This window comes from Heteronotia binoei, chromosome 4 (genome assembly GCF_032191835.1).
Source record: "Heteronotia binoei isolate CCM8104 ecotype False Entrance Well chromosome 4, APGP_CSIRO_Hbin_v1, whole genome shotgun sequence".
Lineage (NCBI taxonomy): Eukaryota > Metazoa > Chordata > Lepidosauria > Squamata > Gekkonidae > Heteronotia > Heteronotia binoei.
This window is the reverse complement of record NC_083226.1, coordinates 11,203,234-11,229,962: the sequence shown is the minus strand read 5'-3', so window position 1 is coordinate 11,229,962 and position 26,729 is coordinate 11,203,234. Positions and strand designations below refer to the sequence as shown.

Sequence of the window (26,729 nt, the reverse complement as noted above, 5' to 3'; positions counted from 1 at the left end):
TGGCCCAGGGAGGGGGCTTCCGATATGGAGCTCAGGGACGCAGGCAAGCAACTTCTGAGGTGGACAGGGGAGGGGCCGTAGCTCACCAGGCCAGTGGCGGGGTGCTGACGGTGGCACCCCCTATTGATTCTGCAGCACCCCCAATAGAGTGGGAAGGGGGTGCGGAGGCTGCCCGTACCAATCAGAAGCCCCCACCAATCCCTACGAGCCCCTTTCGGCTCGGTTTCCCCAGAGGGGGACATCCGGGGAGCGAGCCCGGAGAAGCGGCTCTCCATGGGCAGGACGGAGCCACAGACCTGCTCATGCAGTGGGAGCAAACTTGACCCAAGGAGCCAGGCAAGAAGGCTTGGGACACGTGGGCTGCTCCTCTCCCTTCCCGTATCTGGGTGTTGCATGAGGCTGGTCTGGCCTAGTCCCCTGCCCGCCCGGATCAGGGCCCTCTGGCAAACTTTGAGCTGCTCACCACAGGGCCAGGACAGTTTTTGCTTCCCTGACGGGGAAGGTGTGGAGAACATCTCCTTGGGTGAAGCCCCCAGACCAGGACCTTCCCCTTCTATAGCTCAGGTTCGACCACCCAGCGGAAGCTCCTCCCAAGACAAAAGGGAATCCCAGCAACGTGGCCAGAACCACACAAACAGCCACGGGGAGGCCTCCGCGCAGAAACGAAGCCCACAGGGGCCACGTGGCGATCGAAGCACTGCCGTGCTCCTTGGGAAGCAAAGAGGACGTGGCAGGAGGACCCTCTGGAGAAGATATGGGGCTTTCCGAGGCGCTGGAGGATTGCTGGGTTGTACCTGTCACACTGGGGGGAGCAGCCCAGCAGAGTGTAGACCACCTCGCTCCCTCGATGGTCTTGGAGCAGGTGGAGGATGCCTCTGATGTCGTCATGGGTGAAGCGGTGGTGGAAGGAGTCCAGATGGGCATGCAGGAAACCCACGATCTCACACACCTGGAGGGAAAGCCCAGAGACAGCTGCAGGATCAGAAGAGCTCACTGTGCGCCCTTCTTCTCCAGGATGGTCTTCCCTGGATGATCACTTGCTTCAGAGCACAATTCCAAGTGCTGCGGATTGCCTTTAGAGCTCTGGAGGGCCTGGGAGGAGCGTCCTTCAGGACTGCTTCCTTCCTCCCAGTTGAGGCCTTGGGCAGAGGTCCTCCTTAGGGCACCCCCCCACCCCCGAGGATCAGGCATGCAGTGGAGGGATCACCCGTTACTGGGCCATTTCCATAGCAGAACCTGGCTGGCTCCATTCCTCCACACACGGGTTTTCAGTCTTCATTTTAAGGGTCTGAAGAAAAGCATTCCTTTTCCCCCAGGCCTCGGCTTGAAGGGCTTCTGGTGGGAGACGACGTCTTTCCTCTGAGAGCTTCGATTGGGGGTTGGCCATGGAGAAGGGCGGGGTTACTACGCATTACTTTAAGCAGCTTTTCAAGGTGGATTTACTCGTCTGTTCCCTTAGGGAGTTCCCGCATAAGCCACAGAGGTCGTTTTGTTAAAACGGAAAGCCTCCAGAAAGAAGGCTCACTGGAGGGACCCTTGATCAGCCTCCAGGTCACAAGGACCCCTGGGAGACAGCTCTCCTGGGGGGAAGGGCATCTCCTCTGGATCCTCGTCTTGGGCCACTGTGGGGCAGTTCCAAGGGTCGTGTGGGTCAGGTGCCCTTGAGGGCAGCTTGGCCGACGCCTCCAGAATGCCAGGTGAGATGAAGAAGCTCCCAGGGAAGGAACCAGGAGGAGAACCGCCCACGGTCCCCAGAAGGGGGGAAAGCCTCTCTCTCAGCAAGTGCTCCAAGCTGCTCACCTTCCTCACGGTGACGGAGGGGAACGCTCGCAGCGCTTTTTCTACGCAGACAGCGGCATGGGTGCTGAGGGTGTTGGTCCTGACGAGACCACCGAGGATGGTGAGATATACGCCTGAGATCTCCTCCGGGCTGAGGACCTCCTTGAAGAGCTGCAATGGAATGGGAGAGGGAAGGATGGAGGGAGCAGGAAGCTCGGCTGAGGCGTGCAGAAGGCTCCCCAAAGGAGGACCTTCCAGCTAGTGGCATCAGGGCCTGGCTTGGGTGGAGGCTCCCATCTCCTCTCCCCCTTTCCTAGGCTAGCTCTTGGGCTCCAGGAGCCAGGAGATCTGGGCTTCTTCTGGACTGCTACAGGGGAATCCCAATGAATATGAGTGCCTCCTGTCACATCTGTATCCTGCCCCTCCTCAAGGCAGGGCCTTTGCCCAGAACCCCATCTGATCCCTATGAAGAAGGAGACTTTCCAAGGGAGGGACTTGCTCAAGGACAGCCAGAGAACTGCTCTGCTGCACAGACATGGCTCTCCGAGGCTACCTCCTTCCAGGAGGGGAGGTGGGACCAGCGTACCTCCAGCACCGTCTCTCCCCCATATATGCTCTGGAGAGCCTTGTGCTCAGCAGACCAGCACCTACTGGTAGTCCCTGGCCCAAGAGACGTCCGCTCAGCCTCGATTGGGGATGCGGCTCTTTCTGGTCTGGCCCTGGCCTGGTGGAACACCCTCCCCAAACAGAGCCCTTCTGCCAAGCCTTCGGTTGAGGCCACAGGTGTCTCTAGCGCCTCGGCCTCCCCTGCCTTAGAGATGCTTCCACCCCCTTCCAAGGAGGAGACGGTGGGAGCCAGGGGGCATGAGATCCGCTGCCAGCTCCCATTGGCTGCAGGGATTCCGGCTGCCGCCCAAGGAGCGGGGGAGGCGTGTCCCCACCCTGGGGCCTGAGATCTCGCCAGGCAGGGAATCTGATAGGCAAAGCAACATCTCCACGGATGACCTGAGGTGCTTCCTGGTCTCCACAGCACTATTTGGGGGGAGGGGGGATAATTACCAGGGCGATGGCGCCAGGCTTCCGCAAGGGGTCCTCGCTCTCGTCTTCCTCACCTTCCCCCTCTCTCCGCAGCAACCGAGCCAGAGTCTCTTGCTCCGCCTTGTTCTTTCCTGGAAGGGGCACAGCCAGCTCTGAGCAAGGCTTGCAGCCGCCAAGGGTTCTGCTTCTGGGAGCTCAGGGGAGGGCAGGGGGGCTTCTCGGAAGCCCCCATCCTGCCACAGAAGAGCACTCAGGAGCAAGCCAAGCTCCCACAACTCCCTTCTCTCCATAGACGCACAGAGAGAAGCCGCACGAGAAATGCATCCTGGGAAACTTTGTCTCTATGTCTACGAGTAAAGCCAGTTCCAAGCTTTGGGGGGCCCCGGTCAGAAACTTCCCAGGAACCCCTCCATGCCCAACACAAGGTCTACCTTCCTGCCTGCCCCCCAAGTGCCCCCCGTGACTCTGCCCCCCCCAAGCCCTTCCACCACCTGCCGTCACAGGGATCGACCCCCGTGGGTGCAGCTAGGAGTGCCACTGCCAGGGCCTCAGGAACGCTGATGCCCCGGGCCCCACTCGCGGGCCCTTCTCCTTCCTCTTACCGCGACATCGGGCAGCGAAGGCGTAGAGGTGTCCCAGGCCTTCTGCTGCCCAATACACCACCATCGCACTGCAGTCATAGAGACAGAGTGTCAGGCATCCCACTAGCTGGCCCATCACTGGGAATTTTGCCGTGGCCTAAAAGGAAGGAAAGCAGAACAGGAGTGGAAGGAGGGACACAGGAATGCCGGGACAGAAGAGAGCGCAGGGTGGGTGGTCTAAAGAGGGGCTGACGCATCCGTTGTGCTTCTTTGTGCAGCTCCCTCGTCCACGACACCACCCTGAGCAAAATGGCCTGGATTACTGCAGGCAGGCTGTGAGTGGAGGGAGGGCTGCATCCTGCACAGGGAGGGACACACACCGACCCACAATCCCTTGGGGTCACCAGCAAGAAACAGAGGGAATGACTAGCAAACCCTCAACTGCGCTGCTTCCCTTTCAGACACAGTTGGGGGGGACAGCTCCCGCCAACAGTGTCCTCTCGGGGAAACAGGGGTGTTTGGGGTGGAAGGAAGGGGCTGTGATAGGAGAGGGCATTCTCTAAGAGTGTGAAAGCAGCTGATGTCATGAGGAAAAGGGGAAAGGAGCACAGGGGAATGAGGGGCTGAACCATGGATCATCCTTGAGGTGAAAGCAGCCCCCTTGAGATTCCTCAGGGAAGATGGATCGAGAGAGGAGAAACTGGAGGAGCACGCAGTGGGGCAGGGAAAGGGGGCTGATGATCTTGTCCTGGTCATGGGTGACCGGAATGACATTTGGTCCTATCTGCCTAGCCCCGCCCCTTCATCAGCATAGCTCCTCCCTGGAGGCCATTTTTGGAGAGTCACTGGAATCTCCTGCCTTCTGCAAAAGCGGCTGGGGCTGCAGCAGGAGGGAGGAATGGAACTTCCTTCACAGAAAGCCCCTCCCCGCAAGATCTGTCGGCAGCCGCAGCAGGAAGAAAAGGCAGGCACCAATACCGGACTTGCTCCCCCTTTTAAGGGCTAAGAATCGTCTGGCATCAGCCCCCCCCCCCAATCTGTATCAAGGGTCTCCAGCCTCACCTCCCTGCTCTGAATTCCAGCTGTGAAGACCCAAAGGGTGTTTGGGGCAGGGATCTGGCCCCACATGTTGCCAGGAGGCCTCCCCTCGCAGCGAGGGGGGACTGGAGTGCCTGGGGGAAGGCAAACCAGCAGGGGTGTCGAGTCCACCACTCACTTGGTAGAGAACTCTTGCGGCACTGCAGATCCTGGCGAGGACTTCAGCCGTTCTTTTCCGCCCGGTGGCGTTGCTGGACCCCATCCACGGCATCAGGACCTGAGAAGAAGGAGCCGACAAGGCCTGTCAGGGCAAACACCAAGAGTGCCTGTCCTGACCTGGGATGGCCACAGGGAGCCAGGATGCGTCCCACTCATGACACATGGGCTCCAATGTGTGCCCCAACGGGGTCCCCTGAACGTTCCCCAAAAGGTCTCCCCAGAGCATTTCCAGTCCCTAGTTAGGCCCCGTTCAAAGGATCCGAGTACTGAGAAAAGAACGTTCTCTGCTGGAAGCCCTCAAGCTTCGCTGCCAGCCACACTAGACACCACTGGGCTGGGTGGACTGGGAGGGGAGTCTGAAAAGAGGGTGTTCCTATGGCCCCAGCCACATGGCCCTCATGCCCTGAGAAACCAGCAGCATTCAGGTTCCAGCAGGGGTGGCCTCAGTGATCCTGGCCCCGGGCTCAAGTCAAGGATGAGGCCCCCAACCACTGATAGGGCAGAAGGAGACCTCCCCAGCTTCCCTCCGTCCCTGCTGCACCCCTCCTAAAGGGGCAGCACTGGTGGCTGTGCCAGGATGTGGCCATGGGTGGTAGGGGTTCCCCCCCAGTCTCGGTTCCTGTTGCTGCCCCTCGAGGCACGGCATTAACAGAGAGAGCAGAAGATGGCAACCAGGGCAGCTCTCTGCATGTGGCCGATGGTCCCAGTGTGTTTCCTGACCCAGCCTGGTCCCTGGGCAGTTGCCCCGTTTGCCCCATACTGAAGACTGTCCTTTAAAGCCTCGGATTTCTCCACCGGTGAGAAAGAGATGACCCCACCCAATGGCTCTGCTGGGACTCAGGCAGCGCTGGCCCAAGGGTGTGTGGTGCCCCAGGCAGGCTGCCTGCCCACCGCCCCCACTCCCACCGGAACCAGAAGGGAGGGGGAGCAAAGTCTCCTCCCGCGGGCTCTTCCAAGGAGTAAATGCTGCACCAGCTGCATCGAAGGCTATAAGGCCCAGGTGTGACACACTCCGAGGAGGAGGGGGCACGGCAAAGGGCGGGCAGGGGGCCGCAGGCAGGCTTCGACGCTCTGATCGCGCAGGGACGGGGGAAGCGCAAAGGAAGGGAGGGGCGGCAGCAGGGGGGAGGCAGGCAAACTAGGTATTTGCCATAGGCGCCGGGAGGGGGGCCCAATTCAGTGCCCCCCACCTCCTGTCACCCTAGGCAAGTGCCTAGTTTGCCTAGTGGGCGAGCCGGCCCTGCACATAGGACCAGCATTGCAAAACCCAGGAGAGAGGGAGTCTACAGTCAGGAGGAGGACTAGGGAAGACTCCATGAAAAGGCTGGCTGGATTCAGCCCCTGATCTGAGAAGGCGTCAGGTGACAGCACAAACTGACGGGTCAACAAGGACTTTGGAGCACCTCGCCTTGGGAGACCTGTCACTCGCTCCGGAACGAGGAAGGGAGGACTCTCCTGCTCTCAAGGGGATTGTTGAACTGAAGAAGGAATGGGCCGTCAACATCGGGATGTGCTGCATGGTGCCTTGTAAGCAGTGGCGTCCCCAGGGAGCCAAGTGCATCTCTCCCTTTGCTACCGGAGGACTGTTTGCTTTTCAGTGACTTTGTCTGCACAGTCTTCAGTTCCTCCGTACACCACATCTATCCTTTCTTTTGCTCTTTCCTTGAGATTTACTACCTTGCATTTTTTTCAGGATTCCAGCTCAATCGCTTGGATTTCTTTCCGTTAAGCTGCAGAGCTTGAGCCTTCCTCACTTGCCCTGCGCTTGCCTGCTGAGGCACCATAAGGCCCTCCTTTTCATTTGCAGCTTTCCCTTGGCTAATGCCTGAGGGTCACCCGGCATCTCCCCTCCAGCAAGTCTTCTGCAGCTGGCCCTGCTCAGTGGGCTCCACGACTCACCTCGACTACCTGGATGAGAAGGTCCGAGGGCACAAAACAGAATCCGTCGATGTCTGCGGCCTCGCAGAGGATGTCTACCTGCTCCAGAAACTGTATCTTGTGAGCAGTGTCCTAAAGGCAAACCAAGGGAAGAATGAAATGGCTATGGGGAAATGAGCCCAGGAAGGAGACAGAAGGGAGACCGTCACAGGGGGATCGATGAAGCAGCCCCTTCTAGAGTCTGACCAGGGTACTGACCTGACAACCTTCAGAACTGCCATAGGGCTGCCGGGCCCACCCTGGCCCACTGGTGGGGGAGGGGGGATGTTGAGAAACCTCTAGAGATTTGGGGGTGGAGCCTGAGGAGGACAGGGCCCACAGTGGGGTACCAGGCCCTAGAGTCCACCCTCCAAAGCATCCCTCTTCTCTGGGATGAGATAGTCTGGAGAGCAGCTGTAATTCTGGGGGATCCCCAAGGCCCTCCTGGAGGCTGGTCTGCCTAAGGGGCCTGGGTGTTGCATCCAGAGTCTGCTTCTGGGAAGCTCTGAAGCAGGGGCTGAAGACGACCTAACCCTGAGGGGGGGCAGTGGCGTGAGTGAAGGGGAACCCCTGGAGGTCCGCCAGAAAACTCTCGCTGGCCATTGGGTTCTGACACACGTTTCTGAGGGGTCTTCCCCCTTCTGTCTCTCCCCGATTCCTGGCTCCTTCTTCAGCCATCCCTCCTCGAGGAGAGGACTATGTGGAACCTCCAGTCTAAAAGTCTCCAGAATGCATAGAAGGAGGCCAAGAATGTGAATACCTCCTTGACGTTGACAACAAAGGAGCGGACAAAGCTCAGCGCCTCACTCTCAAGAGTCAGATCTTCTACTCTTGTCACGGCATCTAATACAGACACAAAACAGTTATGAGTCTTAGCGGCAAGGGAAGAAGGGAAAAAGAACAAACTGGCCCTGTCTCTGCTGGAAACTCCAAAAGGCTTTGGAAAGACCCACTTCTTACTCACCGGAGTCTCTTTCTCCCCCCACTCCCCTTTTTGACTTATACTGCCCATCAAGCACTTTAACTCTCAAGGCTTCCTTCCACCAGAGAGGGCTGAGAGAGGTCTGCAGATCCTCTCCCATTGCAGAGCACCCCCTTCTCCGTCTCTGTCACAGCCTGGCAGTTCGGGCAAGAGAGCGCTCTTGGAGGAATGTGGTGCTTCCCAGCCAGGACAGCCTCCCCCATTCACACAAGCCTTGGGGCAGAGGGTGTTTTCTGCCTGCTGGTGACAGTCTGGGCTGCAGGAGCTTTGCCGAGGTTCAAGACAGGAGGGGGACTCACCTTCTAGAGAGGGGCAAGGCGCCGGTGGAACAGGCACCTCTTCTACTTTCTCTCCCCAGGCAAAGAAGGGGATAGGACTGGGCATCTCGTCTTCCTCAGGTATATCTGGAAGAGGCAGGGGAGGAGGGTTCAGGGGGCTGTTCCAGGAGAGGAGGCAGGGTCACCCAGCCAGCCCTCTGTCCCTCTGCCCGCAGAGCACCTTCCCGTCTCACCCATCCTCCAAAGAGCTCAGGGGACAGACAGACGTCATTCTCCCTCTCCCTCTGGGCTCCTCAAGACAGCCCCGTCCGATTGGCTGGGGGAGAGAGAGAATGACCGGCCCAAAGACCCTCAGTCCCTGTCCTGGCAGAATGGTACCCAGGCCTTCAAGGTGTGGGGTGTCCCTCCAGTAACACCCGTGAGCAGGGAAGAGAGAAGCTGAAGCAGGCGGGGTCTGCCCCTTTTGATCTCTGGATGGGCTTTGAGGGTCTGGGAGCCCTGGGCAGGGAACCATGGCAACCGGCATCTACACTTCTGAATTTAGAACCTTCCGTCCAACTGCAACAAGTTCTCCAGAAGGAGGACAAAGACATCCCCTAAATCAGTCCCCCAACAGGGGTCTCAGGTTGCCAGATTTTGGACGGGTCCCTCCAGATGTCCCTTTGTGATCAATCTGATCTGCAGCATTTCTCAGGGGGAGTTCTCCCCCCACACACACACACAATTTTTTTTAAAAAAATAAAGACATAACTATTATCAAAATTTTCTCAACAGACAAAACAAAACAACAGAGGGACAGCACTATTTCCATGAAGGGGACAGGAAGGTCTCTCCAGAAGCATAAAAGTCAATACAAGATAAATCGGAAATAGAGTGTGGTAGTTGTCAATATTTCAAACCATCTTACATTGCTTTTAACAGTGAAGAGCAGGCATGCCCAGAAATGCATAGCCACTCAGTGCTTATATACATCAGGCAAGTCAAAAGTCAATAAGATCATGATGAAATTTGTTTTTGGGGAGATCATTTTTGGTCAGAGAAGAAATTATTGGGAACCGAAGGGCAATAAACGGGGCAAGTTCTTGAGCGCCAGGAAAAGCTCTGGCTGCCCCTTTCTGCACCCGAAACTTCTGGTGAAGGGACAGGACACTAGGGGTGCCAACTCCAGGTGGGCAAATTCCTGGAGACTGTGGGTGGAGTCTGGGGAGAGCAGGGTTTGGAGAAGGGAAGGACCTTTGTGGGAATTAATATCAGCCTCTGAAAGAGCCATTTTCTGTAGGGCAACCTGGGTTTTTTTTGAAAACCAGCTGTAATTCCAGGAGATCTCCTGCCCCTTCCACCTGGAGGTTGGCAAGCCAAGCTCCATCCCTGCAGCTTGAAGCCTGAGGTGAGGCAGAGAGGGTCTGGTCCTCTAGTCCAGTCAGAGAAGGAAGCACCCCCACCCAGCAGGAGGGGAGGGCGGAGGAGGAGGCCCCCTGGCCAGACCTCCAGCCCCACAAGCACCAGGGTCCCTCTGCCCCCTGGGGAGAGACTGGGGCCCAACGAAGAAAGGAAAGGCCAGAATGGGCGCCCAGCCTCTGCCCCACCTTCGCAAAGGGGGGCGTCCCGCTGGAAGCAGCACTGGTCACAGAAGGAGGGGGACCAAACAAGGAAGGTGTGTCTCCCTGGAGCTCCAGATGCGCTCTGAGGGTCCGTTGGCCCGGGCAGGGAACCATGGCAACCGGCATCAACACCTTTGAATTTAGAACCTTCCCTCCAACTGCCGCCTGCAGCGGGTTCTTCCAGTGGGGTTGCCAGGCCCAGCTCAGGAAACGCCTGGGGACTTTGGGGGTGGAGCCAGGAGCAAGGCTGTGACCAGCATGATTCAACTCCAAAGGGAGTGCCGGCCATCCCATTTAAAGGGGCCACGCTCCTTTTAGATGCCTTCCCCTCACTGGAAATAATGGCACCTCCTTTTGGGGCTCATAGAATTAGATCCCATGGTCCAATCTTTGTGAAACTTGGGGGGTTCTTTCTTTGAGGAGACTTACCAGATGCTGTGCTGAAAATCTGTTGCCTCTACCTCAAAAAACAGGCACCCCAGAGCCCCAGATAGCCATCGACTGATTCTCCATTATACCCCATGAGGAAAGTCCCCCTAGGGTATAATGGAGTGCCCAGTGAACTTTCAACGTCCCCTGCTTTCTGATAACGCTGCAGTGGGAGAGGGCCTCCAAACCAGGAGGTCCCCTGCCCACAACTGGGGATTGGCAACCCAAAGGCAAAGGCAGCATTTCCTGAATAAATGCGGGGCAGGGGAAGAACTCAAGCGGGCTTTGAAACCGGCCCTTCCAGCCACCCCTCTCCTATTGGTCTAATCTGCTGCATTGACCAGGGGACGTCCTTGTGCTCCAGGCCTCCAGGGGAAGCTGCAGTTGCCCCGTTCTGATTCTGAAGCCTCTTGAAAGGGCAGCCGCTACCTTCTTGCCCACTGAGTACATTCCTCAGTGCACGTTGTGCTTTGCAGAAGAATCCATCCCTTCGCCTTCCCTCCCTCCAAAGTGGGGTTGCCAAGTCTGACTCAAGAAATACCTGGGAACTATTTTTTAATGTAAAACAAATTTTATTTTTTTTGCAACATATTGAAATATATTTAACCATATACTTTAAGATGTTAACCAATACATTACAAGTTTCCCCCCCCAACCCTCAGTTTCTTGAGTTCCACCAGTGCTTAAAGTACTTAAAAAAGAAAGAAAGGTAAAATTCACAATTATAGAATCTTCACTTACACTTCCAGTTATCTTAACACAAAATAAACCAAGACTATGTACTAATAGTTATTAAAATTAACCTTGTATTTTTCTCATAATCTAACCACCTTTACAATTGCATATCAGATCAGAAAACCATATTAAAAACTTTATTTTCCCATTAAAATTTCAGATACTATTATCAAAGACCACTAAGTGTCTCTTAACTTTCCATTGTTTTTCAACATATTCTTGAAATTTCTTCCAATCATCCTTAATTTTTTCTGAATTACAGTCTTTTAAGATTCTAGTAAGTTTATCCATTTCACTGCAGTGTAACACTTTTAAGATCCAGTCCCATTTCTCTGGTATTTTATCTGGCTTCCACATTTGCGCATATAGTGTCCTTGCAGCTGAAAGCAAGTACCACAACAATGTCCTATCTTGTTTCGGAAAACTTTCCATTTGTAAGCCCACCAGAAAGGTATCTGGTGCTCTCTTGATGTCATAACCCAAAATTTTCGAGGTCTCTTGTTGAATCATTTGCCAAAACTGTTTTGCTTTATCACAAGTGCACCACATATGGTGGAAAGAACCTTCATGTTTTTTACATTTCCAACACCTGTCTGATATTTGATTATTCATTTTTGCTAGTTTCTTAGGTGTCATATACCATCTGTACAACATTTTAAAACAATTCTCTTTTATATTGTAACACGTCGATATTTTCATAGAGTTCTTCCATAGGTGTTCCCATGTCTCCATTTGTATTTCATTTTTCATGTTTATTGCCTATTTTATCATTTGAGGTTTCACTACTTCATCTTCTGTAGACCATTTCAATAGTAACTTATACATCCTTGAAATCAATTTTTCATCCTCACCCAACAGCATTTTTTCAAGAAATACCTGGGAACTTTGGAGGTGGAGCCAGGAGACTTTGGGGGTGAAGCCAGGAGCAAGAGTGTGACAAACACAATTGAACTCCAAAAGGAGTTCTGGCCATCGCATTTAAAGGGACCGCACACCTTTTAAATGCCTTCCCTCTATTTGGAAATAATGAAGGTTAGGGGCACCTTCTTTTGGGGCTCATAGAATTGGACCCCCTGGTCCAATATTTTTGAAACTTGGGGGGTGCTTTAAGCAGAGGCAACAGATGCTATGCTGAAAATTTGGTGCCTCTACCTCAAAACACAGTCCCCCGAGCCCCAGATATTCATGGATCAATTCTTCATTTATACCCTATATGGGAATCAATCTTCATAAGATATAATGGAGTGCCCAGCAGACATCCCCCCCTCCCCCGCTTCCTGATGACCCTAGGGGGGGCTCCAAACCAGGGGATCCCCTGCCCCCACTTGAGAATTAAATAATATTAATAGAGAATCACAGATAAATGACTAGCAGGGGCGCCCCAAAGGGTTCTGTGATTAAACCAGCCTCCAATATAATGAACAGATTTTCATTGAAATGTATAAAGGAAACATAAACAACCACTTAAAGCAGTGAATTGTACATAAGGTGAAGTCATACGGTATGCTCAGTCCTTTATAAGGACAAAATTAGGTGAAGTATTATAATATGCACAGTCTTTCTTGGGACCAATAGGCCTCCAAATGGTTTCAGCCAAGAACTGGCAAAGTAGAGTCTTCTTCACAAGTCAAACTGCTGTAGAAAAAAGCCAACAGCAGCAGACAGCAAGGAAGGTGTCGCCTCTCTGCCTCCGCTTCTCTGAAGCTTCCACAGGCTTAATGCAAAAGATTACAAAGTTGATAATGGAAATCAATCCTTCAAGTACAATGAAAGTTATGTTTATAATGAGGTGCTCCAGCGAAGGTGAATGGTCTTCCAGGGGCTCTACCGAAGATAGGGTTGCCAAGTCCAATTCAAGAAATATCTGGGGACTTTGGGGGTGGAGCCAGGAGACTTTGGGGGTGGAGCCAGGAGACATTGGGGGGGGAGCCAAGATCAAGGCTGCGACAAGCATAATTGAACTCCAAAGGGAGTTCTGGCCCTCACATTTAAAGGGACGGCACACCTTTTCAATTCCTTCCTTCCATAGGAAATAATGGATAGGGGCACCTTCTTTTGGGGCTCATAGAATTGGACCCCCTGGTCCAATTTTTTTGAAACTTGGGGGTTATTTGGGGGAGAGGCACTAGATGCTATACTGAAAATTTGGTGCCTCTACCTCAAAAAACAGCCCCCCCCCAGAGCCCCAGATACGCACAGATCCATGATTTTCTATGGGAATAAATCTCCATAGGGAATAACAGAGTTCCCAGCAGACATTTCCCTCCCCTCTCCCCCCGGTTTCTGACGACCTTGAAGGGGGGGGAGGCCTCCAAACCGGGGGATCCCCTGGCCCCACCTGGGGATTGGCAACCCTAACCGAAGACGATCTCCGCGGCTTGTCCCACCCCGAGGGCAGCGGCAAGAGAGCGACCTGCCAGCCCGGCGAAGCCTCCGGGAGCCGCACCTCGCAGCCCCCACCGCCGCAAGCGCGCTTCTTCCACGCCGGGCCTGGCCGGGCCCCTCTGGCCACGAGGCGGCTGGAGGAAGCAGAACCGGGACATGCTGCAGAGAGACCGAGAGACAGAGGCAGCAGCCCCGGCAGTCCCCGCAAGGGAAGGAAGGACGAGCCTGGCGCTCATTCGCTGGCTCCCTGGGGGCGGCTTTTGCGATTGGCCATTGCTGCAGCCTGGGCGTGGCTATCTCCGGGCCGCGGTGCGTCACGTGCCCACAGCGGCCCCTCCCCCTCAGTCGCCTCCATTTCCGAGCGCCCCGTCGCCTGGGAGACGCCTGGGGGCGTGGCTCCGCTTCTAGGGCGGGTGGAGACACGCCAGGGCTCCCCGGGTAGGGCGTGGCGGCCAAGACCCCGCCCCTCCCCAGCGCGGCTATAAAGGTCGCGGCAGGGGGCGGGCTCGTGCTCTCCGGCGCGGCTGCGTGTTGGGGGAAGAGGCGCTGCGGTCGCTGGCTGCGCTCCCGGGGCTTCGCTGCCGTCCAGGGGCGGGCGATGGAGCTGGAGCTGGAGGCGTCGCTGGGGCTGGCGTCGCTGGGCGCTGCCTTCCTGCTTCTCGTCTACCTGCTGCTGGGGCGCCGACAGACTGGGGCGGCGAGGACCGCTTTCCAGCGCCGACAGCCCGGCCGGGGCCACAGAAGCGCGCGCCCCCCTGCAGACGCCGTGAGTGCCTGGCCTTGGCCGCCCCGCCACCGCCCCCACCCGGCCTGCCTGCCGCAGGCGGAGCGGGCGTCGAAATCCCTCCCAGGGCGGGCCGGCTCCCCCTCTAGGCAGTTGCCTAGGGCGCTGGGTGGTTGGGGTACTGCATTGGGCTCCCGCCTTCCTGGTGCCCAGGCTGCCCCCTCACTCCCTCCCAGGGCGGGCCAGCTCCCCCTCTAGGCAGTTGCTTAGGGCGCTGGGTGGTTGGGGTACTGCATTGGGCTCCCACTTTCCTGGTGCCCAGGCTGCCCCCTCACTCCCTCCCAGGGCGGACCAGCTCACTCTCTAGGCAGTTGGCTAGGGCGCCGGGAGGTTGGGGTACTGCATTGGGCTCCCGCCTTCCTGGTGCCCAGGGTGCCCCCTCACTCCCTCCCAGGGCGGGCCAGCTCACTCTCGAGGCAGTTGGCTAGGGCGCTGGGTGGTTGGGGTACTGCATTGGGCTCCCGCCTTCCTGGTGCCCAGGGTGCCCCCTCACTCCCTCCCAGGGCGGGCCAGCTCACTCTCTAGGCAGTTGCCTAGGGCGCTGGGTGGTTGGGGTACTGCATTGGGCTCCCGCCTTCCTGGTGCCCAGGGTGCCCCCTCACTCCCTCCCAGGGTGGGCCAGCTCACTCTCTAGGCAGTTGCCTAGGGCGCTGGGTGGTTGGGGTACTGCATTGGGCTCCCGCCTTCCTGGTGCCCAGGCTGCCCCCTCACTTCCTCCTAGGGCGGGCCAGCTCACTCTCTAGGCAGTTGCCTAGGGCGCTGGGTGGTTGGGGTACTGCATTGGGCTCCCGCTTTCCTGGTGCCCAGGCTGCCCCCTCACTCCCTCCCAGGGCGGACCAGCTCACTCTCAAGGCAGTTGGCTAGGGCGCTGGGAGGTTGGGGTACTGCATTGGGCTCCCGCTTTCCTGGTGCCCAGGCTGCCCCCTCACTCCCTCCCAGGGCGGGCCAGCTCCCCCTCTAGGCAGTTGCCTGGGGCGCTGGGTGGTTGGGGTACTGCATTGGGCTCCCGCCTTCCTGGTGCCCAGGCTGCCCCCTCACTCCCTCCCAGGGCGGACCAGCTCACTCTCGAGGCAGTTGGCTAGGGCGCCGGGAGGTTGGGGTACTGCATTGGGCTCCCACTTTCCTGGTGCCCAGGCTGCCCCCTCACTCCCTCCCAGGGCGGGCCAGCTCCCCCTCTAGGCAGTTGGCTAGGGCGCTGGGTGGTTGGGGTACTGCATTGGGCTCCCACTTTCCTGGTGCCCAGGCTGCCCCCTCACTCCCTCCCAGGGCGGGCCAGCTCCCCCTCTAGGCAGTTGCCTAGGGCGCTGGGTGGTTGGGGTACTGCATTGGGCTCCCACTTTCCTGGTGCCCAGGCTGCCCCCTCACTCCCTCCCAGGGCGGACCAGCTCACTCTCTAGGCAGTTGGCTAGGGCGCCGGGAGGTTGGGGTACTGCATTGGGCTCCCGCCTTCCTGGTGCCCAGGGTGCCCCCTCACTCCCTCCCAGGGCGGACCAGCTCACTCTCGAGGCAGTTGGCTAGGGCGCTGGGTGGTTGGGGTACTGCATTGGGCTCCCGCCTTCCTGGTGCCCAGGGTGCCCCCTCACTCCCTCCCAGGGCGGGCCAGCTCACTCTCTAGGCAGTTGCCTAGGGCGCTGGGTGGTTGGGGTACTGCATTGGGCTCCCGCTTTCCTGGTGCCCAGGCTGCCCCCTCACTCCCTCCCAGGGCGGACCAGCTCACTCTCAAGGCAGTTGGCTAGGGCGCTGGGAGGTTGGGGTACTGCATTGGGCTCCCGCTTTCCTGGTGCCCAGGCTGCCCCCTCACTCCCTCCCAGGGCGGGCCAGCTCCCCCTCTAGGCAGTTGCCTGGGGCGCTGGGTGGTTGGGGTACTGCATTGGGCTCCCGCCTTCCTGGTGCCCAGGCTGCCCCCTCACTCCCTCCCAGGGCGGACCAGCTCACTCTCGAGGCAGTTGGCTAGGGCGCCGGGAGGTTGGGGTACTGCATTGGGCTCCCACTTTCCTGGTGCCCAGGCTGCCCCCTCACTCCCTCCCAGGGCGGGCCAGCTCCCCCTCTAGGCAGTTGGCTAGGGCGCTGGGTGGTTGGGGTACTGCATTGGGCTCCCGCCTTCCTGGTGCCCAGGCTGCCCCCTCACTCCCTCCCAGGGCGGGCCAGCTCCCCCTCTAGGCAGTTGCCTAGGGCGCTGGGTGGTTGGGGTACTGCATTGGGCTCCCACTTTCCTGGTGCCCAGGCTGCCCCCTCACTCCCTCCCAGGGCGGACCAGCTCACTCTCTAGGCAGTTGGCTAGGGCGCCGGGAGGTTGGGGTATTGCATTGGGCTCCCGCTTTCCTGGTGCCCAGGCTGCCCCCTTACTCCCTCCCTCCCAGGGCGGACTGGCTCGCTTTATAGGCAGTTGCCTAGAGTGCCGGGAGGTGGGGGTACTCCTTTGAAGGCCGGACCGGCTCGCTTTATAGGCAGTCGCCTAGAGCGCCGGGAGGTGGGGGTACTCCTTTGAAGGGCGGACCGGCTCGCTTTATAGGCAGTTGCCTAGAGTGCCGGGAGGTGGCCGTGCTCCTTTGAAGGGCGGACCGGCTCGCTTTATAGGCAGTTGTCTAGAGCGCCGGGAGGTGGGGGTACTCCTTTGAAGGGTGGACCGGCTCGCTTTATAGGCAGTTGCCTAGAGCGCCGGGAGGTGGGGGTACTCCTTTGAAGGGCGGACCGGCTCGCTTTATAGGCAGTTGCCTAGAGCGCCGGGAGGTGGGGGTACTCCTTTGAAGGCCGGACCGGCTCGCTTTATAGGCAGTTGCCTAGAGCGCCGGGAGGTGGGGGTACTCCTTTGAAGGCCGGACCGGCTCGCTTTATAGGCAGTTGCCTAGAGCGCCGGGAGGTGGGGGTACTCCTTTGAAGGGCGGACCGGCTCGCTTTATAGGCAGTTGCCTAGACCGCCGGGAGGTGGCCGTGCTCCTTTGAAGGGCGGACCGGCTCGCTTTATAGGCAGTTGCCTAGAGCGCCGGGAGGTGGGGGTACTCCTTTGAAGGGCGGACCGGCTCGCTTTATAGGCAGTTGCCTAGAGCGCCGGGAGGTGGCCGTGCTCCTTTGAAGGGCGGACCGGCTCGCTTTATAGGCAGTTGCCTAGAGCGCCGGGAGGTGGCCGTGCTCCTTTGAAGGGCGGACCGGCTCGCTTTATAGGCAGTTGCCTAGAGCGCCGGGAGGTGGGGGTACTCCTTTGAAGGGCGGACCGACTCGCTTTTTAGGCAGTTGCCTAGAGCGCCGGGAGGTGGACGTGCTCCTTTGAATGGCAGACCGACTCGCTTTTTAGGCAGTTGCCTAGAGCGCCGGGAGGTGGAGGTACTCCTTTGAAGGGCAGACCAACTCGCTTTATAGGCAGTTGCCTAGAGTGCCGGGAGGTGGGCATGCTCCTTTGAAGGGCGGACCGGCTCGCTTTATAGGCAGTTGCCTAGAGCGCTGGGAGGTGGGCATGCTCCTTTGAAGGGCGGACTGACTCGCTTTATAGGCAGTACCCTAGAGCGCCGGGATGTGGGGGTACTCCTTTGAAGAGCCCGCAACGGCAGAGGAGACTCCGCTCCCGCTCACTGCTGGTTTCAGGAAGGAGGAGAAGGAGCACAGTATCCTTTGGCGTGGAGTAGAAGCCATGCCAGCCGCATCAAAGCCAGTCAGGGCCAGCTGCGGGGGATGGGGGGCGGCAGCAGCGACCAGGGAGCCTGGCTCGGGTTAGCGGAGGGAAGGGGGGCAGCTGTCTGCCCGCCTGCCTGGCTTTCTTCCCTCCCAGAGCGGGCCCGGGTTGGGTCCGGCCTTGCTCGCGCAGTTACATGTCCGGCACTGAACGTGTGAATTCAGACTGAGCAGACCTCGTTGCTGGTCCCGTTTTTGGAGCTGTCAGTGATGCTGGGTTTTGTAAAGTGCAGTTCTGCTAAGCTGGACTGGAGTCTCCCATCCAGGACCTGCCTGCCTGAGCCAGCGGCAGCAGAGCCGCGTTAGGGCTTTCCTGGCTGGACCCTTTGAGGGCTGTTCCCGATATAATAACATCAACATACAAAATTGTTTTTGATATGACTTTAAATACTGCTGCTGGCTGCTCTTTTCTGTCTCCTTGTGCTGGGAGGGACTCTCGGCTGGATCTGAGCAGTCGTGTGTGGCTGGGACGGAAGCCTGCCCTTGTCCGGATCTGGGAGTACTCGCCTTCCTCAGCACAGTGACAGGGATGTCCTGAGGCTATCAAGGGTGTGACTCTGTGCAGGGCCTCCTTTGGTAATTGCCCCCACAGCCAGTCTCAGCTTTGGCAGCAAGGAGCGGTGCACTGCAAAAAAGAGATCATGTCGCAACTCCTTCCAACACCGTGTTTAGTTTGGCCTAAGAATTGGGCCAAAGTTGAAAATACTGGGATTTGGTAAGAGGGTCATGAGATCACCTGAGCCGGTGCAGTGTAGTGGGTAGAGTGCTGGACTGGGATGTGGGAAACCCAGGTTCAAATCTCCACAGAAGCTCACTGGGCAAACCTTGGGCTAGTCACAGTCTCTTTCTCAGCTGGGTATCTGTGTTGGTCTGAAGGAACGGAACAAAGTCTAAGTTCAGCGGCGCCTTTAAGACCAACAGAATTTAATTTTGTGTATAAGAACATAAGAGAAGCCATGTTGGATCAGGCCAACGGCCCATCCAGTCCAACACTCTGTGTCACACAGTGGCCAAAAATTTTATATACACACATACACTGTGGCTAATAGCCATTGATGGACCTCTGCTCCATATTTTTATCTCAACCCCTCTTGAAGGTGGCTATGCTTGTGGCCGCCGCCACCTCCTGTGGCAGTGAATTCCACATGTTAATCACCCTTTGGGTGAAGAAGTACTTCCTTTTATCCGTTTTAACCTGTCTGCTCAGCAATTTCATCGAATGCCCACGAGTTCTTGTATTGTGAGAAAGGGAGAAAAGTACTTCTTTCTCTACTTTCTCCATCCCATGCATTATCTTGTAAACCTCTATCATGTCACCCTGCAGTCGACGTTTGTGTGCAAGCACACTTCTTCATATGCATTCACACGAAAGCTTCTGCCTAGAATGAAACTTTTGTTGGTCTGTTCAAACGTTGTTTGGGCATTTGAAGAAGCGTGCCTGCAGCCAAAAGCTTATATCAAGAATCTTATAAGTACTTCTTCACCCAAAGGGTGATTGACATGTGGAATTCACTGCCACAGGAGGTGGTGGCGGCCACAAGCATAGCCATCTTCAAGAGGGGTTTAGATAAAAATATGGAGCAGAGGTCTATCAGTGGCTATTAGCCAGAGTGTGTGTGTGTGTGTGTATATATATATTTGCCACTGTGTGACAGTGTTGGACTGGATTGGTCATTGGCCTGATCTAACATGGCTTCTCTTATGTTCTAATCAAACTTCGTTGGTCTCAAAGGTGCCTCAGACACTCTCTCTCTCAGCCTCACCCGTCTCACTAGGTTGTTTTGAGGGTAAAGTAGAGAACAATCGAAGCAGCTTTGGGAGAAGCTGGAGAGAAAAGCAAAGATGTCAATAAATCTGAGAAGCGATCTGGCCGTACCCTTCTTGCCATGAATGGAAGCTTGGCCTCAGCCTGCGCCAGCTGCTGAGTTCCCTGTGGGCACTCCTGCTGCTATCTTTCGGGAAGCTGATGAGCAGGTGTTTGCCTGGTGAGGGTGTGAGAGTGAGACAAAGGAAATGCACCTGAGGTAGTGTGAAGCTGTGCAACTTGTCTGACTCCATCCCACACACGTACACCAGCCAAGTCCCACCATACACCCGGGAGGCCTGACAGTGAGCCAAAGACAGCGGGGAATCTCCCAGTGCCCAAGTGTGGCAGAAGTCAGGCAAAAGTTTTCTTTCCCATAGATTGTTGGGCATCAGCATTTTAGCCAGCAGCGTGCATTGTGTTGCTGCCTGGTTGCACAATGCAGTGGCGCAAAGATAAAGATTCAGGTCAGATACGGCTGAGACCAAAGGCGTCTCCTGTTGAGTTTTGCTGCAACAGACAAACTTGGCTAGTCCTCCGGAATACAGACCAGAGAAAGGATGCAAGTTTTTTTTTTCCCCCCTTCCCAAAAAAACTTGGACGTTTCTCACAAAAACTCAACTGTGCACAAAATTAAAATTGCAACCGTTCGAACCGTAATAAGGGGCAGTAGCAAAGTTTTGGTTTTTCTGGCCAGATTGGATATATGCAATAGTAGGAAGCTCCCTGCTCCTGATGAAGAATGGAGTCCTGTTTGTTCAGCAGTGTAATTTAGGAATCATTTTTTTTTCTCAGTATGGGTAAATGTGTTGCCTTCCACAGAGACAGATCGAGATGGGCAGTCAGATCACCTTAAAGACTGACAAAATTTGGGGCAGGGGAGGGGCTTTTCACTGTTAGCCTCTTCAGAGGTCAACACACTCTTGTTTTTCTTTCTATAGTGGAGTCCCAGGCTGTCTGGTTTCCCGTTGCACCTTTTTGTCCACTTGGCCAACACTGTGAGTAACTAATCTTCATGCTCTTTTAGATAATCTTTTCCATCCCTCAAGGTGTGTTCGGGAGAAGATACAAAGTGAAAAACTTAACCCTTTAGCTGCCTGTTGTTTTGTTGTTTGTTTGTTTTTCTAACCGTTGAACATGCATGAAATGGTTTTACACGGAACCAGACCGCTGGTCCATCAAGGTGAGTATCGTCAGCTCTGATTGGCTGCAGCTCTCCAGCTGAGAGCTTTCACATCACCTACTGCCTGGTCCTTTTTAACAGGAGATGCCAGGGATTGAAAGAGCCCTGTGGCGCAGAGTGCTAAAGCTGCAGTACTGCAGTCCTAAGCTCTGCTCGTAACCTGAGTTTGATCCCAGCGGAAGCTGGGTTCAGATAGCTGGCTCCAGGTTGACTCAGCCGTCCATCCTTCCGAGGTCAGTAAAAGGAGTCCCCAGCTTGCTGGGGGGAAACCGTAGATGACTGGGGAAGGCAATGGCAAACCACCCCATAAAAAGTCTGCCATGAAAACGTTGTGAAAGCAACATCACCCCAGAGTCAGAAATGACTGGTGCTTGCACAGGGGACTACCTTTACCGTTTTTTTTTTTTGCCAGGGTTTGAATTGGGGACAATTTGCCTGCTGAGCAGATGCTCTGCTACTGAGCCCCTTCCCTTCTTTGCTGCAACCCCTGGGGGTTCGGGATGTGCGTTTGCAAAGGAAATGGACTCTGATGGCCTGGTTCAGGCATTCAGAAGGATCAGATGGTGAAAGAACCGAACTACTGGGGATTGCTGGTGATGGGTTCAAGTTCTGAATATTTCACCCAAGAAAAATAATACAAATAGCGTAATGCTTTCCCCTCTTTTAGCTTGTTCTGGTCTTTTTTTTTTTTGCAGGGAATTTTTTAATGCAAGGGAGAATTCTCAAGATGTGTCCCTTCACCTGTGGTTGTGACAGGCCATTGAGAGATCTCAGAGCTCTGGTACCTCATCCGCTGTGCATGTGAACGAGGCTTAGTTTGAAGGATTGTGCCCCTTGGAGTTTGTGTTTTGTTGCAAATCTCTGATTTTTGCAAAGTCATTAATTTTGACTTCTGTGGAGAGTAGCCCTGATCACATGTTACAGTGTACCCAAGTACAATCTGCCTGTAATTAAGGTTGCCAACTCCAGGCAGGCTGTGGAGACCTGAAATCTCCGGAATTATGTATGTTTTCTGTCACATTTCTATCCCACCCTTTCCAAATGGGCTAAGGGCAGATCACATCAGAGGTAAAGCAATTTCAAAATAAAACCAATAATATAAAATCAGGCAAACAAATTCACTGTTAAAATTCAATCGTTACAGTTTCAGGCGGTGTCATTCAAAACCGAAGGCCTGGCTGAACAATAGATAGATAGATGGTGGTGATCTTAACAATCCTCATTGGGCCAGTATGTGGCAGGGAGGCCACTTTGAGGGTGAGTGATGCCCACTGCCTCAACTAAAAAGAGGACAGAGAGCGGTTTCCCTGGAGGAAATGGCAGTGGTGGGGGGGTAGACTGGTCCTTTTGGCATTGTGTCCTGCTGAGGTCCAACTCCACACTCTTCAGGTTCCATCCCCCAAATCTGCAGATATTTCCCAGGCCAGAGCCTACTGTATGTGAGTGTATTTCTTTGTAAGAAAGAACTAGTGTGTGTTCATAGAATCATAGCTAGAAGGGACCTCCGGAGTCATATAGTCCTTGCCCAATGCAGGAAATTCACAAATACCTCCCCCCACACTCTGATAGTGACACCTGTTTCACGTCCAGAAGTTTGGGGGTGGGGGAATCAGCCCTCCAGGATCCCTAGCAATACTGGCCTGGAGAAAAATCACTGTCTGATCCCCAAAGTAGCAAACAGCATTTCCCTGGGCTTGTAAGAAAGGACTACAAGAACTAAGAAAGTGCTACAAGAACTTAGCACTGACACAGCCCTGCCGGCTTTCCTTCTCATGGTCTGTCCAAGTTCACAAAATTAGCATTGCTGTCTGATGGCCATCTTTCCTCTGTTTAAAAACCTCCCGAGGAAGCCTGTTTCAGCTAATGATTAGCCAAAAACAACCGTTGGTTTTGGTTTGACCTTCTGGGGCCATAGGAAATAATTCTCCACTATCCTCTTTCGCCTCCTCTGCAGGCAAAACATTCACTTGACAAATGAAAATGGGGACAAGTTCCTGGAATAATGTGGGGTCTGAATCATACATTGAGTGTTACTTGTGTTGAATGTAACAGGAGAATTACTCAACACATATATAAGGAACTACTAAGTATACGTTATATCCAGATTATACATGTGTTCAGCTGTAACTTGTGAACAGGCTAGGGTATGGATGGGGTAAGAATTTCCTTGTGTAAGACGTACGTAATATCTGTATACTTGTTTTGATCTAATGCATGAGCTGCTCCCCTGGACTTGGCTGGGTGGGAGCTGTCCTTCTGGCCAGCACGGCACTGATTGGCTGACTTGTGTCCTCCTTCCTTGGTGGAGCAGTTTTAAGTATTAAGGAAGGGTTTAGGTCTTAACTGAACAAACATTGGATCAGATAAACATTCCAGGCAGTTTTTAGCCAGCGGTCTGAGGGAAGGGAGGAAGGCCACGGAGGAGGAGGGGGGGGGGGGGGGAAGGAAGAGTCCTGGCCTGGTCTGGGTGGCCCAGGCTAGCCTGATCTCATCATATCTCAGAAGCTGAGCAGAGTCAGCCCTGTTTAGTATTGGGATGAGAGACCCCCAAGGACGTCCAAGGTCACTACGCAGAGGCAGGCAACGAAGAACCACCTCTGAACAGCTGTTGCCTTGAAAAACCCTCTGCCAGGTCACCATCAACTGGTTTCAGCTTGACGGCTTTCTCCACCATCAGGCAGTGCTTCTCCTTTGCATTTTACAAAAAGGTCTGGATGAGAAGTTATGGGAGCATTTGGAGTTATGAGAGCCAGTTTGGTGTAGTGGTGAAGTGCGCGGACTCTTATCTGGGAGAACCGGGTTTGATTCCCCACTCCTCCACTTGCACCTGCTGGAATGGCCTTGGGTCAGCCATAGCTCTCGCAGAGCTGTCCTTGAAAGGGCAGCTGCTGTGAGAGCTCTTTCAGCCCCACCCACCTCACAGGGTGTCTGTTTGTGGAGGAGGAAGGGAAAGGAGATTGTGAGCCGCTTTGAGACTCTGACATACAGCGTGCAGGGCAGGGTATAAATCCAATATCTTCTCCTCCTCTATGATATAGAGCATCAATATTCTGCCTAGCTAAGGTGGAAGGATGCTCCAAAATCTCATGAGCTTGTCCCTGGCTAACAGGTCCTGTACCCACAAGCTACCTTTCTGACGTCTGCTGGATGAAAGTTTCACCCATCTCCTCTTCAGGAAGGGCGATGGAGATCTTCCCCATCCACCAGCAGATCGGGATGGAAGTTGTGGCTTTTTAGTTTTTACGAAAGGTCTTGGTATACACAGGTGTTTGGTTGGGATACACAGAAACAAAAGGTAACTATTGGGCTTGGAAGGTTTGTGGATGTTCCTGTTAGAACTGCCTGCCCCTTAGCACTTTGGCCGTAACGCCTTCGTTTCTGTTCCTTTCTGAGCGTCTGGGCTGAATTTGACTGTGGGTTGGAAGGAACGCCACAGGGACAGTGCAAACTTCTCCCTTCTCTTCTTAGGCTTTTGGACAGCTTTTTTTGATGCCACTTATGATAAGGTAAGTCTTTTTGTGTAGTGGTTAAGAATGTCAGACTTTAATGTGGGGAACTGAGTTTGATTCCCCACTCCTCCATGAGTAGCCTGCTGGTTCTCTCAAAACTGTCTCAGCTCTGCCTTCCTCACCAGGTGCCTTTTGTGGGGAGACGGAGGGGAGGTGATTGCAAGCCTCTTTGAGGCTCCTTAAGGTGGGGGAAATCAGGGTATGAAAACCAAACTACAACCACAACTACTGTTACTACTTCTTTTCCTCCTCCTCCATCGCAGGAGAGGAGGAGGAGGGGGCATCTCTTCACTGGAGGTTTTTCCCTCAAAAGCTGACTCAGGGGCCTATTAAAATTATAACTTCCTTATGTAGTTTCTCTTAAGAACAACAGAAGCAAATGGGAATCCCTTAAAACTGGAAGCTCTCTTTTATGAAGCTGCCTTATACTGAATGGTCCATCGCAGTCAGTGTTGGCTACTCAGACTGGCATAATTATGACCTCTCCAGGGTCATAATTTATTTACCATCATTTTTTTTCCCATGAAAGAGCTGCCAAGATATTGCTTAGCACCAGTGACACGTTATAGAGGAGCTCTGTGATAGGATCTCTTGAGTTCTTGCTTTTGCCTTAATGTAGCCATCAGCCTTCCAAATGTGATGGGAACAGGGAGACTGGGAGAGGGGGTTTAGCTCCTGCCTCCTCCCCAGCCCCCATGCCCCTCCCCGTGATCTCAGTGTTAATGGTCCCTCAGCCTTTGTGGTGGTGGTGGTTTTAGATTGGGAAAATAGCATGGCTTTGGAATACCTTCAGTGGTCCCCGGGCCCCAGCCTCATTCAGAGGTCCCCTTCTTTTTCAGAATCAACAACTTTACCATTCTGCGTTACCTCGATATCTCTGAAGATCCCACATTCACCCCAGTGGTTGCTGCAGAAGGAAAAATAGACTCTTCAGAGCCAAGACCCCTTTCTGAAATGCTGCACAGGCTGTTGGAAGTGAGGCAAGCTGGTGGTGGGAGGAAGAGAGGGGAAGTTGCGCCTGGGGCTGGAGATGTGGAAAGTGGCCTTTATGTTTGAAGAGCAAAGGGAAAGTGGTGTGCGCATGGGGCTGGGAGGGGGGCATGAATCTGTTTTCATAAGGAAACATTGGCCTACCAGAAAGGTCTGTAGCCTCCCCTGTGGCTATCTTGTTGTATTTCTAGAGGTTCAGTGAGAAGATCCCTCATGATGGACAGTCTGCATTTTGGATTTGCATCTATTGGATAAGTGGGCGGGGCAAGGCAGTGACCTCTTTGGGCCCTATGCTGCAGCCTGTCCACTTCCCTTCCTCAGAGGCTAGATTTTCCCTCCTTTTTTCTGCTCCTTCACTGACCGAGCAGTCCTGGAAATGTGTTGTCTTTTCCCCTGAACCAAACCTTGTCTTATTTGCTCAGCTCAGGAACCTGTGGGAAGGGATAGGATTGCCCTTTAACTTAAACTCTTGAAAATGGTGCCTGAGACGCTTTAACACTCAAAAATAACAAGAGAAAGATCAGGTGAAATTGGGTGAAAATTACTGAGGTAAAACTAGTACAAGCACAAACTTTTTTTCAGGCTAATGAGAGGTTCTTAATTTATTTACATGTAGTTAGATCTTTATATTGAGAGACTTTCTGTTCCAGTGTTTCCCCAAACACTCTAATACACTTTATTTGTTTAATTGCTGGCTTTTTTGGTTAGAACTGCCTGACAGGAGGCTGGTACCTTCTTCCCAGTACCCAGACCCCTTCTCTTGGAACAGTAGTGTTCTTCTTGAGATGTTCACTGACTTTTAAGGTTTCTGAAGGCAGTTTCTAATTACACCAGATCAGGGAATTCTGTGCTCAGAGATAACTCTCTCGGTTCAACTGGGTAGGCAATTTTATTCTTTCTAGAAGGTCTCTCCCCTTTCCTTTGGCCCAAATGGGAGTCTTCCTACTACCCAGACTTCTTTTCCAAACTTTCCCCCAGTTCTCTGTCTGTGTTCAGACTGCTTTCAGCTAATGCGGAATTCAGACTGGCTGTCAGCACTAAGCCCTTTTCCTGTTAGGGTTCTTTGCAGACTGTTTCAGTACACGTCTCTTCTCAGTTAAGACAGGAATCTGTTTGGCTCTCCTCAGCATCTGGCTCTTAAGACTTTTGTTCAGCTGATACTGACAAATTGAATTGCTTAGAGCAGCCTGTCCCTGAAGGCTCTCTGGCTTTGTGAAGAATTAGCCCTTCACAGTCCTTTAGTTGTTGATACAGGACTTCTAAATCTTGTGAATTCTGTCACAGGTGGCATAGCTGAAAAGCTGAGCGTGGCCTAGCTTGTGAGAATGATAGGGCGGGGCTGTCTGGTTCTTTCTCAGTACTTGCCTTTCATTTATCTCTTCGCAGTTCCCATTCTGCTAGCAGTACCTTCCGTTTCAGAGGAATCAAGGAATATTTGAATTGCTACCGGTAAGCGAAGCAAAACCTCTTCTATCTGTGGATTGACTCAGATGCTGTGGGAAACCATGGTTTTGTGAAACTAGCTATCGTTAATCAGTAATCATGGCCTTTAGTAGAACTAAGGATACCTGGAGGGGCAGTGTAGATGAAAAACAAGGCTGTTGACATTTTTTGCTGTGCTGGATTCTAGTTTGTTTCTGATCTTGTAATAAGGGCTTTTCCCAGGCGAATACAATCTTGTCAGATCTCAAAAGCTGTGGGGCTGGCCCTGGTTAGTACATGCATGGGAAGGCATCACCTGTAGGGTTGTTACATGAGGGCAGCCAATAGCAAACCACCTTTTGAACATCTCTTCCCTTGAAAACCTTATA

The 26,729-nt window shown here is 54.2% G+C and overlaps 1 protein-coding gene across 1 annotated transcript in view; it reads left to right on the top strand.

Moving 5' to 3' along the window:
- The first annotated feature begins 13,498 nt into the window (after window positions 1–13,498).
- Window positions 13,499–26,729, top strand: part of LOC132570278 (uncharacterized) — a 44,303-nt gene continuing 31,072 nt past the window's right edge. The window contains exons 1-5 of the mRNA XM_060236779.1: window positions 13,499–13,748; window positions 20,178–20,234; window positions 23,888–23,925; window positions 24,768–24,908; window positions 26,305–26,367. Coding sequence (XP_060092762.1) covers window positions 13,581–13,748; window positions 20,178–20,234; window positions 23,888–23,925; window positions 24,768–24,908; window positions 26,305–26,367 — 467 coding nt within the window. The 5' untranslated portion in view covers window positions 13,499–13,580. The remainder of the gene's footprint in view (window positions 13,749–20,177; window positions 20,235–23,887; window positions 23,926–24,767; window positions 24,909–26,304; window positions 26,368–26,729) is intronic.